Source organism: Nipponia nippon, unplaced genomic scaffold (assembly GCF_047370975.1).
Source record: "Nipponia nippon isolate SJK-2023a ecotype South Korea unplaced genomic scaffold, ASM4737097v1 scaffold_2, whole genome shotgun sequence".
NCBI lineage: Eukaryota > Metazoa > Chordata > Aves > Pelecaniformes > Threskiornithidae > Nipponia > Nipponia nippon.
The window spans coordinates 106,522,879-106,539,406 of NW_028262336.1; the positions used below are offsets into that span (position 1 = coordinate 106,522,879).

At 42.0% G+C, this 16,528-nt stretch overlaps 1 protein-coding gene across 13 annotated transcripts in view; it reads left to right on the top strand.

Moving 5' to 3' along the window:
* STARD13 (StAR related lipid transfer domain containing 13) overlaps positions 1 to 16,315 on the top strand; it is a 303,153-nt gene extending 286,838 nt beyond the window's left edge. For all 13 annotated transcript variants that reach the window (XM_087756685.1, XM_087756689.1, XM_087756691.1 and 10 more), the window contains 7 exons: positions 3,014 to 3,212; positions 5,843 to 6,050; positions 6,960 to 7,074; positions 7,851 to 8,072; positions 10,036 to 10,253; positions 14,476 to 14,652; positions 15,032 to 16,315. In XM_087756685.1, coding sequence (XP_087612811.1) covers positions 3,014 to 3,212; positions 5,843 to 6,050; positions 6,960 to 7,074; positions 7,851 to 8,072; positions 10,036 to 10,253; positions 14,476 to 14,652; positions 15,032 to 15,149 — 1,257 coding nt within the window. In that variant the 3' untranslated portion in view covers positions 15,150 to 16,315. The remainder of the gene's footprint in view (positions 1 to 3,013; positions 3,213 to 5,842; positions 6,051 to 6,959; positions 7,075 to 7,850; positions 8,073 to 10,035; positions 10,254 to 14,475; positions 14,653 to 15,031) is intronic.
* The last annotated feature ends 213 nt before the right edge of the window (positions 16,316 to 16,528 follow it).

The window sequence follows — 16,528 nt, forward strand, 5'->3', positions numbered from 1 at the left end:
ACAGCCGTTTCCCTTTACAGCCAGTGGGGAGACACAGGCCCTTCCTATCCTTTCTCTCTGTTGACTGTAAAGAGATCCTGTAGTGGTCAGACCTTGATACCTAATTCCTGGGTGTCAAAAGTGAGGTGAGACGAGTTCTGCCTACTACATATAGTACAGGAGTTGAGGGGTGAGAGGAGTAGCATGTTGGAAATGTATTAACAGGGGATGAAAGGGGAAGATGCATAGAGACAACTGGAAGCAATATATTCAGTAGCTGACATGCCTGCTTATCGCTGTGCTAATCTGGGTTTGTGTACTGAGCAGGGAAACCCCGTGTAGGAAGAAAAGTGATGCAGCAAGCCTGGAATCAGTGATGGGATTGGGGGAGGAGACAGTTGCCCAAGTATGAGGAATGGGAGATGTGGGGGTAGGGGTGGGCTTGTCAGCTAAGTGGCAGAGCAATAGTAAGAGAGAGAAAAGAGAGGGGGGATAAGTGGGGGAGAAAGTAAAAGGGAGGGTAAAACCAAAGAGAAAGAAAAATCTCTTGAGAGATCTGAGGCAGTCAAAAGGAGTGTCCATGGGCAGTCTCAGACAAATATCTGCTCCGAGAGGAGGGGTTTAGTTGCTGGGAAGCATCAGAGCTACATGAAGGGCCATTTCAACTCGGCTTCAGTTTCCACTCAGAGTGGAATTGGGAAAATATGGAATAGAAAATGAAAGAGAAGAAGTACAGATTGGGACTATTTAAAATATCTTTCCAGCGAAAACCTTTCTAGGCCAAAACCCTCCAGGCAATTCAGCTTCTCTGCTTTACAGTCACTCCCTTTGTTCCTATTTAATTCAAAGTCTCCTAATGCCCGGCCAGAGGTCTGAGCAGCCTCCAGTCTCTCCCAGCATCTTGCTTACGTGTCTCTGCCGTGCTCTGCAGAAGGCAGTCTAGAGTCCTGAACTGGCATCAGAGCTTCTACTGCATGCACTTGGTAAAGTTGAGGTTGCTCTAAATCATTGTAAGGTCTGGCTCCTGGCACTGGAATGTCTAAGATGGTATGAGGACCCTCACCGTTATTTGTGGGATATATTATTCAGTTTCAACCTGTGAAATAGAAACTGCTTCGCCTTTGCAGGGCAGATGATCCCCAGCATGAGGATAATAAAGAGATTGGGCCGGACTAACCTCTATAAGTCACTGGATTTATAGTCCCATTTTATTTACAGAATGAGTCTGTAATATTGCAGAACAGAGCCTAAAACATCTTTTTCTATCAAGTGAAGAACTGCCCTCTTTTGACTAATTATGATTTTTTCCAAGAAAAAGGGAAATAGGAATTTGGATAAATATCATTAAACAAAAACAGAGATCAAGAGTAGCAGAATGATTTGCAGCAGGAGATTGTGCGGGTGAGATTTGATGTCTGACCATTCAAATCAGACTTAGCTGGAAGTTTTTAAAGGTCCTTTATAGCAGCAAGGACACTTTCCATCAAAAGCAGAGAACTGAGCCTCTGCTCTCACATTTATCTACCACATGCCAAAACTGTACTTTTTTGATAGAATTAGCATGCGTCCTTCTGCATCTTCAGCACACACATCTTTCCTTCTAAGAGGAAAAGGGATTTAAAAAGAAGACGAGAAAGGGAAAGGGAAAACCAGATGAAAAGAGCCAGATGCTCTTTCTTGTATTCTCTTGTCAGAACAGCGCAGAGCTTCACCTGTGAACAGAAACACAGTGCGCTGGGATGTACCCAGGGCACACTCCAGTTCTTGACTTCCTACACATAAATATAGCACACAAGCAATGCTAAATTCATTAATAAGAAGACATAGCAGAAGAGACACTCACAGCCAGTCTGGTGTAGCAGTTCATCTCCATATAAATAAATACATCTCCTCACAGAGCTTCATAGTATGTAATTAGTGTCATTAATGTGCGAGTTAACAAAAGTCCTAAATATCCTATTCCTGAGCATGGGAAGTGTTCTAGGGAGAGGAGGGACCTCCATGAACTCTGTGCTGGCAGAATTGAGGGGAGGAAGGCCAAAAGGCATTATTTCCTTGCCTTTACACATTTTTGTTGGTGGACTATGCCATGCAGAAAGCTGAAGAGATCACCAGCAAGACAGCAAGCATGGAGGAAGAGAAGTCTGTAACTCCAAACCTGAAATGCAGCATTTTCATACGTCTTTCTCAATATTTCACCTTTTCCCCTGCAAAACTGAAGGAAAACAGTGCTAACACTTCCCAAATGAAACACTGTAAACTCACTTGGGAATAAATAATGTGGTTGAGGCTCAGGAATTTGCCCTGGGGGAATTCCACTGGCGAGAAGGACGTAAAAGGGCAGCACTGCTGTGAAGGCATCATTTGAAGAATTACCGCTTCCTTTAAAATAGAAAGCTAACAGGATAAAAATGTATCTTAGTGACACTGCACAAGTAATCCCTCTCTGGCCCCCACTTTCGAACTGGGTTTTCAGTGGGATTTGGGGGAACTGTTGGAAGCAGAGAGCAGAAAGAGAAAAAAAACAGATTTGGTCTTGATTTTAAAGCTCTGCCAGGATGTACTAATCTTTTGCCACAGCATTTATTACTTAGCGGAGCATAATATTTTCTTGTTAGTCTTCAAAATATATACCCAAATAAATACGAGGAACCAGAATCTCAGCTGGAGTAAATCAACAGTCACCCAAGCCAAGCAAGGCACTGCTGATTTATATCAGCTGAGCATCTTGCTTAAACTCTTCAATCAGCAGGGAAACCACATGCACTCTGAACTCTCCCTCTAGGATGGGATACAAACCAGCAGTGTTATTAACTCTCATCATCCTGCCGTGAGAGCATGCGCTTGCCTACAAGACCGTGGGCAAGTCATGACTATCACATTTGCACATGTTTCTCTTGTTCTTGCCTAGAGTAAAATAAGCAACCCAAGCTTTGGTTCGTGATCTAAGTTCCTTGTAATAGATTTTATATATATATATATTCTTTAAGTAACTTTTTTTTTTTAAACTCAATTCAACACGGTGCTTTTTCAGGTGGGTCTGTTTCGAAAATCTGGAGTGAAATCCCGAATCCAGGCCCTACGTCAGATGAATGAGAGCTCCCCAGAAAATGTCAGCTATGAAGACCAGTCGGCATATGATGTGGCAGACATGGTAAAGCAATTTTTCAGGGACTTGCCAGAACCTCTCCTCACGAGTAAGCTAGGAGAGACTTTTCTACATATCTACCAATGTAAGTTGCAGTATTTTTATTATTATAAACAATTACATAATATTATATATTATATAATAATATATTGTAAATAATTTTGGTATGTTAACACTGGGTGGGATTCTTTCTCTCACTTTTGAGATGTATAAAAGAAGCTCTTTGCCCTCAAAATCTTTCACTGAGGGATTTCTAGAACTGCCTAAAGGTTTCAATGTCAAAATACTAGCAAATTTAATGGAAAGACAGTGTTCAAATCTTGAGAAGCTTTGAAAATATCAGCCTCAGAATCAGAAAGAAGCTAGGAGGACAGGCTGTCATGGACATAAAAAGCGTGAAGACTCATGTTTTTGTCAGATTTCTTTAAACTGTGGGCCCATTTCATGAGACATCTCAATACAAGTGCGTCTTCTGGGCGTGGAGAAGTGGTACTTGACCATGAGAACATGAGCCTGTGCAGTCCCCTTCCTTCCTGTGACTTTTGATTATTTGCCTTTTCATTATAGTGAATAAAATGTACATGCAAACAACAAGCTGCCTTCATTTACATCCTCAGCTTCTATGTAAAGATCTCACAAAGAAAGAAAAAAAACAGAGGATGTCTTCATTTCAGTATAAGCAGTCTTCAGCAAAATCTGAGACTTAAATGCATCAGAATGATGAAAATCCCTGTAAGTCAGGAAATGACTGTGTATCTCTTCTCCAGACTGAGGGAGAAATAAACAATGAGGAAAACACTGAAAAGCCAGAGGAATTAGAGTTTTTCCTGACAATGTCCATTATGAAGGCCAGTCAGCCAGTGATCTGGCAGATACAGAAAAGCATACCCAGCCAGCCTAAGCCAAAAAATTGGAAGCACTAAAGAGAAGTGTGTCTAGTCTTTTCACTTGCAGACATTTCAGCTGCCAAAACAATAGAAAGCCATTTTTAAACACTGCATAATCCCAGTGCTAAAGAATCTAAGTTACTTCTGTGCCTCCCTTTACTGTAAAAATCTGTCTGTGACGCATAGTCACTAACGTGTTTAACATCACAGTGTCTGTAGCTGGTACAGAAATGCTGTGATCCTGCACATGAGAGACAGCATCACAAATAAATTTAGTGGATTTGGTCATACATGATGTCTCGGGACACAACTGAAGTGAAACTGTTGGTGCCTAGCCCTGGACCATCATTTCTCCCTCTTCTTTCCTGCCTACAAGTTGCAGGTGTTGCCTGCCTACGCACACATCAGCGAGCTTGTTCAGAATAGCAACAGAAATTCTTGGTGTTAATGAACTGGCAATCACAATTGTTTCCATAGTGAAGTGGCCAAGGAGAAGACTATCCACTAGAAGGACATGTTCTACATGTCCTTGGAAACAAATTGCCTTTGAACTACTGCTTGATGAAAATTGGGAATGTCCTGTCTTGCCATAGGAGAGACTGCAAGTAAACGACCCCCTTGCCAAAGGAAGAGAGACATGGCAGATCTCAATGTCATCGGTGTTATTAGGTCTGTAGCCAGAAGGAATCCCCATCTCCGAGTTGGGAGCCTGGCATTAGGATTCACAACAGCCAAAAGGCTGAACAGTAAAACATTGCTACCAGCCAAAAAAAAAAAAAAAAAAAAGCTGTAAAAAGGAGCACAGGCTGACTCTGTAACCCTGCACAGTACTGCACTGGAAGTCTGAAGAGCTCTTCTTTACACTGATGGGAGGGGGAAAAAAACGTGCTAGGAAAGATTTGCTTGAACTGCACCAGTACTTTAAAGGATTTCAGAAAGACTTGAGGATGAGTCTGTTTAAACCAAGGTGGAAACGGGAAAAGATGGGCTCTGTAGGCACTGGAAACCAATGTTTGGATTAAGAATGAGTAGCAGTGGGGTTTTTTCCATGTGACCAACAACAAATATATTTTTCTGTCTTAGACAGTACTGACAAAACTCCTTTCACAGAAAGAAAAATGTTGCAAATTGCTGGGATACCAATTGTATTTCATAATGTCTGCAGTTAAATAAATCTGTAGCTGGGAGTTTTTCTTCCCCTTCATCCTGTTTAACAAATTATTAATGTGAAGTTAGGAAGGATGTTTCCTCTCTTAGTGTATTGGCAAGGGATTTCTGATTTTCTGGGACTCACTGAAGATATTTTCATATATCCAGGACCTTTTTCATATATCCAGAATGGCTTGGTTTGCTGTAACGCAGAGGATTGGAGATGAGATGATTAGTGTAGTAGTCTATATGGCATAGCACTGATGAAACTTTCTCCATTTCCCTAAAACTCTCAGTTGCCTAATGTTTGCCTGTGACTTGAAGGGCTGGCCGGTCGTCTTCTCTATGAACTGTCTTCCCAGGAGACAAAAGAAACCTGAAAAATACCATTTAAAGATACGAGTACTGAGTACTACTCTCCCTTCATAAACTTGAAAGGAAGTTCAGTCTCTTTCTTGGGCAAGAGCCTTTCAAACAAGCAGAGAAATGTCATACACTGGCTAGGTGAGCTGTGCTTGGTGGAGGAGCAAATACCACAGCCCTCCAACAACCAGCCCCTTCATCCCCTGCCATCTGCCTCTTCAGAAAGCCATTCCCAGAGTGTGAATGCCTGTGCTAACTCTGTCTTGTTCCTGGCTCCTTATCTCATCTCACAGTTGACCCCCTTGCTTTTCCTCAGATGTCCCCAAGGAGCAGCGGCTGCAGGCGGTGCAGGCAGCCATCATGCTGATGTCCGATGAGAACCGGGAGGTTTTGCAGACTCTGCTGTGCTTCCTGAGCGACGTCACCTCCGTGGAGGAGAATCAGATGACTCCTATGAACATAGCTGTTTGTCTGGCCCCTTCCCTCTTCCATCTCAATATAGTGAAGAAAGAAAGCTCACCGAGGTAAGTTTCTTCTCAACACTATAAATAGTCATATCCTTAACACAAAAAGATGCTTTCAGTGTTTCTAAAGGTATGCAGGATAAAATTTTCCAAAGCATCTTTTTTCCAGCACATTACACAGGGCATGGCTTCAGTGAGAGGGGAAAGTCCATGCTGCAGAGCTAGAAGCTCACTTGTACATGCACAGAAGGTGTTTTCACAAGCCCAGCAGCATTTCTGCCTGTCTGTTGTGAATATGCAGTGCCTGCTTTCCATGCAAAATTTCAGTGGGGCACTAGTAAGTTTTGCATAAGTAATGTTGGTTTTTGTGAAGGGAAGGGGCCTGGTTTTCCTCTGGTTGAAGTCAAAGATTGACCGTGTTTTAAAGGATTTTAATATGTAGATTTTCAGTGAGTATTTTTTTCACTCTGTATTTTCTGGCTACATTCTGGCACTTGGGAAACTGAATTTATTTCAGGCCACATTAAGATGGTGTGTAACATGGTTAATGTAGACTAAACAGGGCATAGACCCTGCTAAACATTAGTGGTCCCAACTTGATAATCTTTCTGAGTTCCGCCCCCCATCTGGTTCAGAATACACTGAGATTCTTGGTCATGTATGTGTATAACCAGCATCTGAGCAAGTGCTTTAAGGAGTAACAACATAAGCCACTGTACATCATGTCTGTTAGAAGTCCATTCCAAAATGTACAACCCCTAATGCAGGACATGCATAACCTTTCCTGCTTCTACCTTTGGCTCAGCAGTATTTTAGGTAAACGTTTTTCCTTTAAAAAAGTCCCAACAGTCTGAGCAATCTTTCTGATAAATAAAAACTAAAGATAGACTTCTGATCATCCTGCTGCTGTTTGCTTTCACATTAAAAAGATTCAGCTCTTTTTACCTGAAACACTGAATTCAATTACAGAGTAATACAGAAAAAATATGCAACAGGGAAGCCAGATCAGAAGGACCTCAGTGAAAACCTGGCAGCTACTCAGGGACTTGCTCACATGATAATGGAATGCAACAAACTTTTTGAGGTGAGTGAGAGTCTCAAACGGCATTATTCATGGCCACATAATGCAGCATCCTTTTGAAGTATTTATGTTTATGCTTACATTTTCTGTCTTGTATTAGCTCAGAGATTGATGGTGCCTCACTTATTTGTAAGCTTGCTCCATCTAAAGTTTATTTATCTCATTTCTTTATGACTGTTCCCTTCTATCATTCAAAGACGCGACTATTAAAAATGCAGGGTAATTACTCTGTGGCGGTTTTCAACCTAAATTACTGGATTAGGAAACTTTAGTCTAACTAAAATAAAAATCTGGTGGTTTAACTTTTCATATTGTTATAATGCTTTTAGCACCTCAGTTAAAACTTATCCATCTCAAAAAGAAGAGCCGATACACTTTATTTCTGTGTGTCATGCAATAAAGTTAAAATTACATAGGGAGACACAGTCTCCCTGCATCTTCCACTGCAGGTGGAGGAGAGATAATGCTCGTATCTCCCTTCCCCTGAAGCACAAGGCAACATTTCTGGGGGCTAGAGGAGTAACACAGGGGTATTGACATACAGTTGGTCAGTCTAATACGGTTCTGCATGAGTAGTGCTATTCTGAGCCATGGACTGTTTCATTATACTACCTTGTTTTCTCATCTTGCGTAACAAGCAAAGACAGAAATAGGTAACCATTTTACAGATCATAGGCTGATTGCAATTGGATGCTGAATGGTCCATCAGCCATGGCCTTAACGAAAAGTTCTCAGCAGGAGGTTTTCCCCATATGTTTTCCCTCCCTCCTGTGGCACAGGTCCCGCAGGAGGTGATGACCCAGTCCCGAAACTCCTATGTCGACGCAGAAGTGCATTCTCCCACCCTGGACGAGCTTGGGAAACAAGTGGATGAGGAAGGAGGGAACTATCAGATGTACCTGGAAAGTCTCATGCAGAATCTCCAGAAAGAAGCAAAAGAGAAATTCAAAGGATGGGTCACGTGTTCCAGTATAGAGAACACAGAACTCGCCTACAAAAAGGTAATTTGGGGAGATGTGGAAGAAGCAGTAAAGAAACCAAAGCAAAATACAGCCTAGCTATGGGACACCCTGACTTGTTACATGGCTAAATACATACCCTTCTGTCTGGTGAGGCACACTATTTTTTTTAAAAGACTACTAAAAGCAGTTAAAAATGTAATATAATAGCGATTCAAGTATGAGACAACAGGAAAAGGCACACAAAGCAAGTTAAGGTCTCCAAAATGGATAAGGTAAGTGATACAGCAAACAACGCAACCAGAGAGCAAGCTGAGAGTTTAACAACAACCAACATTACCTGGGTAAGCTCTTTGACTGGGCGACAGGTAAAGTTTCTGACCATCTTCTGTTGTTTGCCAGCAGTTTGGAGAATGCAGTCAGATCACAGGTTTTAAAATCCCTCTTCAGGCTGCCCGCTGCTTTAGTTAGCCAGGCCAGCCATATGGCCAGATTTATGCCTGATCCTCTTGTCCTTGTTTCCAGTGGATTTGTGATATTTGCAACCTTTATCAAAATTTCTGAAGTTGTTCCAGGCTCCGTCACTTCTGCAGGGAAAGCCAGGCCACTGCAACCAGGAGAAGGGTGCTGCAGGGTCCCTGCAGACGGTGGGGTTCAGGGCTGCTGGAAGTGCAATGGCAAAACAGAGGTCTGCAAACCAGCAGCGGCTACTGAGAGGAGGGGGTGGATTAGGGGTGGGTGGCATGAGTAAGGTAGGGGAAGGGCACTGGGAGGAGTGTGGGATCTGGACAGTGAGGGGCCAGAAGCAGCATTACCCCTGTTTGGGGAAGGGCAAAGAAATCACAGTTACTCTGGTTTGTAGCCAGCTTCTGTGAGTGACCTTTCCAGGGAGGGACTGCAGGAGGTTGGGGAGGGAGTAACAGGGCTCAGGTGGGAGTAGGATATGGGAGAGGGGAGGGAGTGAATCGGGGCATGCACAGGTCTGGGGTCAAGGGCATTTGAGACTACAGAGGGAATTGGGAGCCCCTGAGGCTCTAGGGCACGAGGAGGGGGGAACTGAGAGCTTTGGGGAGGAGGAATTATAACAACATAAAATAATTTAAGGTGAGAGTTGGGTTTCTGGGGACACAATCCTGGGTCTGTGGGAGGTGCTGGAGGTTTCTGAAGCACTAGCACTGGTATGTGAGGATGCCAGGGTAGGGAGGGGTTAGAAAAGCAGGGCTTGCAAGATCCAGTGCTTACATTTAACTTGTTTGCTGCCTGAAATATGACAGCCCTAAAACCATGCAGAAATGCTGTACATGTGGAATTTAGGATATTCACCTTTTACGTAGCCTAGCACTTTCTGCTCCCCTTACTGCATGCTGTGGAGGTGTAACAAGTAACAGGAGCCGTGAGCTAGGAAGAGTTAGCAAGCAGTTTGTGCATTCCTTCTTTGAAAGGCGTTTTCCAAGTACTTCCCTTGTGGCTATTTCGAGGAGCAAACATCTGTGTATCTGACACATAAGTGAATCGACATGTGTTGTGCTCTTCCACCAATTAACCAGGAGAGTTAATTGATCCTCAGTCTCCAGCTAGTGCATCAGATTGCCCAGGGTGGTAGCTTTATTTGAGCCCAGGGTTTCGGTCTCTCCTTTCATCTGTTTTTACTTGTACACACACATATTCTTCATTACAATTAGGATGCTTGGGGTTGAAAAAGTGTCTGTTACACCAGAAATAATACAGCAACTCCACTGGCATATGGGAACTGGTCCAGAAATCCAGGGGTGTGAGAGCAGAAGTAACGTATCACTTCAGTTTGCCATCCAGGGCTAGTATGCATATGTTTTCGCACACAGAAGAGCAGCAGCAATAGCAATAATAGTAATGCTTAGCAGGGAAATATGCATGCTCTTTAGCTAAAGCCAGATACCCATACCAAGATTCTGTCATCAGTTATCCTTGGCTGAACATATATGCATATAGATCATCGGGTTTTATGTTCTTTGTTATTTTACTCCAGGTTGGGGATGGGAACCCCCTAAGGCTTTGGAAAGCCTCGGTGGAAGTTGAAGCCCCCCCATCAGTTGTCCTGAACCGAGTGCTGAGAGAACGTCACCTCTGGGACGAGGACTTCTTGCAGTGGAAAGTGGTCGAGAGCCTGGACAAGCAGACAGAAGTTTACCAGTATGTTTTGAACAGCATGGCTCCTCATCCCGTCCGAGATTTTGTTGTCCTAAGGTAAGCTAAGGGCAGTTCTCCAGTACCTTTGCTTCCTGCTGTGCATACAAAGAAGATCTGATCTTATCTCAGCCTTCGCATCCATATAATTGTGGTTCGAGAACTCTACTTCTGGGCAGCAGTGTTGATTTCTCAAACTGAATTAAAATTGTACACCTAGAGCATGCTGACCTTTTCTCTGATGTAATTTGAGCAGCACATACTCCTGAGGCCATAAATATCATTTTTTCCTTAGAACAGATGTCTGATAATAGCTGCTGTTCTCCCTTGGCTTTGTTTGTTGTCAAAACAGTGCAAATAGAACCCAATTGTTTTTTACACTACTTTTGCTGTTCTCTGGGGAATGTTTGATGTTTAAGAGCCAAATGTTTAGTAGAGAAGATAGTGGTGCTTTTAAGCTAAGGTTGTTATACGGTGTCTATATAAGTTGTTATTTTAGATTTGCAGTTGGAGTCTTTATAGACCAAGAAATGCTAACGCATAAAAATCTTAGTGTGGAAATGAACAGAAAGAGGCAGTAGATATGTATTCTGACTGTCTTCCAGGGGATGACATCTCTCAAATAAATGTATAAGCTGTGTATCAATATTCTAAATTCAGTCCCAGTTCTGCCCTTGTCTATCTGCCTGTATAGAACAGACAAAATAAATTCCTCTTACTCACCTTCTGCCTTTGAAATCCTGGCCCTTTGCTTACTAGGAGCTATTGTGGAGCTGCTGACATATTTCACTTACAGGGTCAGTCCTACAGTTATTTATTTCGGAATGATTTTGTGCATTCCTGTTCTTAGTCTCTGCTTTCTTTGATTGAAATGATGTGCCAGAGAAATGCTAAGCAGTTTTGACAAAGGAAATAGTCCAGTGAGTCAGAATTGTATTAGAGGGACAAGGATTGAAGGAAAAAGATGAGCCCTGTAAAAAATAATTATAATAGTACATCCCTTCTATGGACTTCAGTATTGTCTTAGAGGATGATAACATGCAGATATTGTCAGTATAAGGGAAGAATTATTGGAACTCTTAGGAGAAGACTTGAAAAATATTTTCTGTAAGTTCTTTATAATGTGAAAACACCAGCTCTCCCATTACTCTATTTCCTTTGCCTTCCCACAGTATACTGGGCTAAATTAATTACTTTATAATTAATTTTCTTGTATTATTGACTTAAACCAATGATAAATTTGGCCCTCCACATAGCACCAAGATGATTGCCTGGGAGCGGTGAGGAGGTTTTGATGACTGTAATTCTGTCCTGTTATTTGCCACTTAGTTCACTATTAGGTTTCATGGTGTTTTATGTTCTTTAAAGACCTGCTGTGCAGTCACATCAGTTAAAGAAAAATCTTGCCATCGAGTTCTCATTCTTTTCACTAACCCAGGCAGAATGACCCCCAAGGACTGAAATACATATTATAAAACTGAATCCTGGTGGGTTTTTAAGGGCTGAAAACAGCCGTCAGGCAGATCTGTCAAATTCTGTTGTTTATCTCTTTTGATTGATATCATTAAGTCTACAGCAAGGTTGGCCAGCGATATTGCAGTCAGTTTGATACCTTATGATCGGTGGGAAGTGAACAGTGAAATTATAATTCACCTCTGGGGACATGAATTAATATATTTTAACGGACAGTGATTTCCCCCTTCTCAATCAAACTTTTGGCTGTGAAAGGATAAATTTAGTTGTTCTTTTTCTTTTTTTTTTTTTTTTTTTCTTTCTCTCCAATTTGACAGTCATAACAAGAGGATTAGGCTCCCTTGAGAAGACTCTAATGGTAAGGGGATAGGGGCGATGTTTCACATGCCCGGGATCTGATGCAGCTCTCGGCTGCTCTGCACAGGCATTACTTTTCATTAAAGATTCCTCAAGTGTTTAATGTTTGTTAAGTATCACAGCATCTCTGTGAGTTAGGTGTCATGTCCGTTTTTACTGCTGTAAGATATTTAGAGAAGTACAGAAACTGGCCTAAATCTGTATAACTGGGAACAGGAATCATAAATCTTCTGCAGTCTCTGGGATACAGTTTTCCACTTCACAAATGGCCCAAGTAAGTGCCACGTAGTTACCAGGATGATACGGTCACATCTAAGCACTGTGCAGGCATTCACAGTAGATCTGAAGTGTGATTTCCTACTCTCCGTGGGCTTCATCTGCCAAGATAGCTCATCATTTTTATTAATCCACAGACACATGTAAAACCTTCTGAAGTCGGTATCTGCCTGCGTTGTCTTGAATAACAGCTCAATTTCATGTAAGAAAAATGCAGAATGTTAAAATTATCTGCTGAAGTCCACACTTCAACAGTCCTTGAAAGCAGCTTACCTGCTAAAACATGATCCTTCCCAGAGCAGCATAATCCCTGTCTCAGACAGTCCATGGCAAGAGGATGCACATTACACAGCACAGTGGGAATTTCTCATTTCTTCTCACAGCATAGGAAAGAGGATAGACCTATCCTGTGAGATTCAAGGCAGATGAGAAAGATGTGAGACACCACAATATGTACAGAATGCTTACAGAACGTTAAGTATTAAAGTGTAGGTCTCCTGAACCTGGTGGAAAAGTTCTGCAGCATGTCAGAGAGGCTAGAAACTTGGGAGAGGGGGAAAAAATGAAATGACTGACAGACCTCAAAATAAAAATACATCTTAACAGGCCAGCCCAAAACCTGACTGCTTGTGAAAAGAAACACGTGGGTAATAAGATACCAACTACCTGTCATTGGCTAACTGACATATATGCTGACATGGTCATGAAATTTCACTGTTATATTACTTTTTCCCAGGTAACATTTACTCAGTAGTTGTGTAACAGTGGTGAGACAGAATGTGGTTCTATGGTCCAGAAAATGCCCCTTTCCTCCTGGAAGGGAACAGAACATGGAGCATAGATCCTGTTGGGAGAAGAGGTAGACGAGCACGTGATTATGTTAGCAGAGGCTGGACAAAGATTGTTGGTTCTTGCTATGTGTTATTGGAAAAGAGGAGGACCTTTCCAAAAGACATCTCTTTTTGGAGTGACAGTGAGGAGGAAGGAAGCAAACGGATAACCGATGCCTCTGTGGGTGCCTGGTTGACCAGTCCTAGAATAGCTGGTGAGGATGTTGGTTCAAATGTTTGCTTGGTAGCAAACCAAAGCCTGCTTGAAGAAAGGGAGCCTCAACTTCACTATTATTCCTAAAGGAGTAAACATGAAGTTTTAGCCTTTGGCTATTGCAACAAGTAAACCATGTAAGACTCTACTTTGCCATTGCTACTTGGAGTATGTGGTGGCAAGTGACCATCATGTAATTGCCACTAGCCACCTGAGGACACTTTCCTCAGCAGCTGCTGTGTGTCAGTGGATATAAGCAGCAGAACATCCTGGTAAAATGTGCTGCATTTATACTGATCATCACCAAGAGTATTGTACATTAATGTCATTGATTAAATAAATGCTTGTCATGAAAGGACACTTTTTTTTTTTTCATTCAGATGCCCTTGAAACATGTTCTTGGAGTTTCAGCAGTCAGTGTGGGTAGTAGTGAGGATTTCTGCTGTGCTAAACTGTATTTGTTGTTCTGTAAATCTGCATGGGTGCAATCCAACATTTCAGCCTTTGTTCGATGGCTTGTGCTCACTTTATGTCCTTTCCAAAACTTCTGTCTATCTGCAAAAGGCTGTATCTTGCCCTGTAACACGATGGTTACAAAGTGCTCATGTGGAGAAGCAAAACTTCTCCACCTGGAGCCTGCAGCAACGTAGATGTGTGGCCTTTCCACATCGTGGTCAGACTCCCAGCTGGGGTGGGGAGACAGCAGCAGCATCGGGTGGATATTGTCCTTCAGGAAAATAATGTACATAGCATCGATTGCAAGATCTTTCCCTGAGTCATTTCAGAAGGTGGGAGTTTTGGGGGTTGATTTGTGTCCTCGTGTACCAATGTATCCCCAAACCTCTGAGCAGTTCTTATCATAATTATGGTACCCACCGTTAAAATTAATACATTTACAGGAGGGGATCTAGCTCTAAAATCTGAGCTTGATAAGTTTCTGTGGTCTGTTTTGAGCAATAGTGACAAAAAACTTGGAACACAAAACCCCTCCAGGGACTCCTAGGACAGTCCAGTGGCATTGCAGGCAACAAGGATAGGCAGACAAGCAAACTGTGACTTTAATTCAGGTTCTTACTCGTTTTCCCAAAAGTTTCTCTACTAAAGTGATTCTACCTTGAATGTGCTGCTGCAGGACATGGAGGACTGATTTGCCAAAGGGGATGTGCATGCTGGTTGCCATCTCTGTGGAGCATGAAGAGGCTCCTCTAATGGGAGCTGTGCGAGCCGTCGTGATGGACTCTCAGTACTTGATAGAGCCATGTGGCTCAGGAAAAGCCAGGCTGACCCATATCTGCAGAATTGACCTAAAGTAAGTATCCCACCTGCAAAAAGCAGATGTCCATTCAGCAGGGCAAAAACCTCCAGCGCAGGGAGGGAGGAGGTGCTGGGAACAGAGGACATGGTCAGTGTAGCTTTGCTGCTTTGGAGTCTTCCTGCAGTTTTTTTCTATCCACCAAGCTCATTTCTCTGCTCAGCGTCTACCACTGTTATAATGTGATCATAGAAATAAAATCTGCTTATTTGATTACTGCAAGGGAGAACTTCAGAGTACATGCACAATGGCAAGTATTTGAAGTCCCCACCACCACCATGGGCAGCGGGGAGTAGGAAGCATGGCAAGCCTGTTGCTGCGGGGCGTATTTCTTGAGTGTTTGAGTTTCTCAATAATTGTCTTTCCATTTCTTCAGAGGACATTCCCCAGAGTGGTACAACAAAGGCTTTGGACATCTGTGTGCAGCAGAAGTTGCCAGGATCAGGAACTCATTTCAGCCTCTGATAGCTGAGGGACCAGAAACAAAAATCTGAGGAAGTGTTCCTGGGAACGTGTGAGCGTAAATCGGGGTCTGGCAGGGAACAGGAAGACTGAAGGCAAAGATCTTATTTAAGCTACAGAAGTCTGACCAGACCTGGGTCTGTCCAAAGGTGAAACAGGAATTTTATAGGAAAGTTCTTTTATTCTGGAGACTTACCCCCCCCCCCATCCCTTTTGTATTAATTTCAATTATTGAAGTAAACATTTCTTCAGAGAGCTTTTATCATTATTACTTTTAAATCAGTCTATTGCCATGACTTGTGTGTTACATAACTCTGCTATTTAAAGGCTTCTAAGAAGCATATTGTAATTGTAAATAAATTATGTACAATATGTATATATTTATCTATATTATATCTATCTATATATATGTTTATGTATAAATTAATTATTTTGTATATAACTCAGTGCAAATCAGTTGCATCAGTTGGACCTTAAATGAATCTGTCATTTGTTTCTTAGTGTGTCACTGCTATGTAAGCTGTGTTTGCTATTATCACAGGGCTACCAGGCATAATCCGTGTGGTAACAGAAATGCCTGTTCTCAAATATGTTTTGTGTTTGTGTATGCTGTGAGAAGGTACCTAGAAATAGATGTAGGAAGAATTAGAAGAACTAAAAAGGAAGGAGGTTACTGTACGTTTAAAAATAATGAGGAGTGGATCAGTTTCACCAAATAAAATATATGGAAATGTAACTGAGATAGATATTTTGAAGGCCATTTATATTCAGCTGCAGAAAGTTTGTGACTGTTAGTACAAGGTGTTGGAAACTTACCTATTGCCTTAATTCATGGTATATCTGCCGCTAAAGAACCTCACTATGTGCAACGTTCAAAGTAACTGCTCATTCTTGGAGAGTACAAGATAACGCTGTGTGTACTGAGGTGTCTGAAATCAGACCGGTAAGTTATTAAGCTGTAAATCTTTTTTTTTTTTTTTTTTTTTTTTGTCTAGGTTCTGAGTAAGTGTTTGTGTTGTCCTTTCCTTCTCCCATAGAGATGGCTAATTGTTAAGAAACCCCAAAGCAGATTTTCCACATCCAGTGGACACAAAGATGTGCAGATGAATATCATGCCTTTTAATATTCTTACTATACAAATAACTGAACTTTTTTTAAGCTTTTAAACACATCTTGGAGATTTAAAACACTAAATGCAGACTATCCTTGGAAAGATTGCTTTTATAGTAACAGCAAGCGTTTTCATATTATATTGCACTGATCTGCGTGATCCTGCCTCTGTAGGCACTGGTGGGAGCAGGATTAGCCCCTGACTATGAGGAGTAGGAGCCATTTAAGCCTATTGTATCATTTCATTTTCAGGGACCTGTTATTTTGCTAATGGAAGAATGCTTTAAAAGTAATAATAATA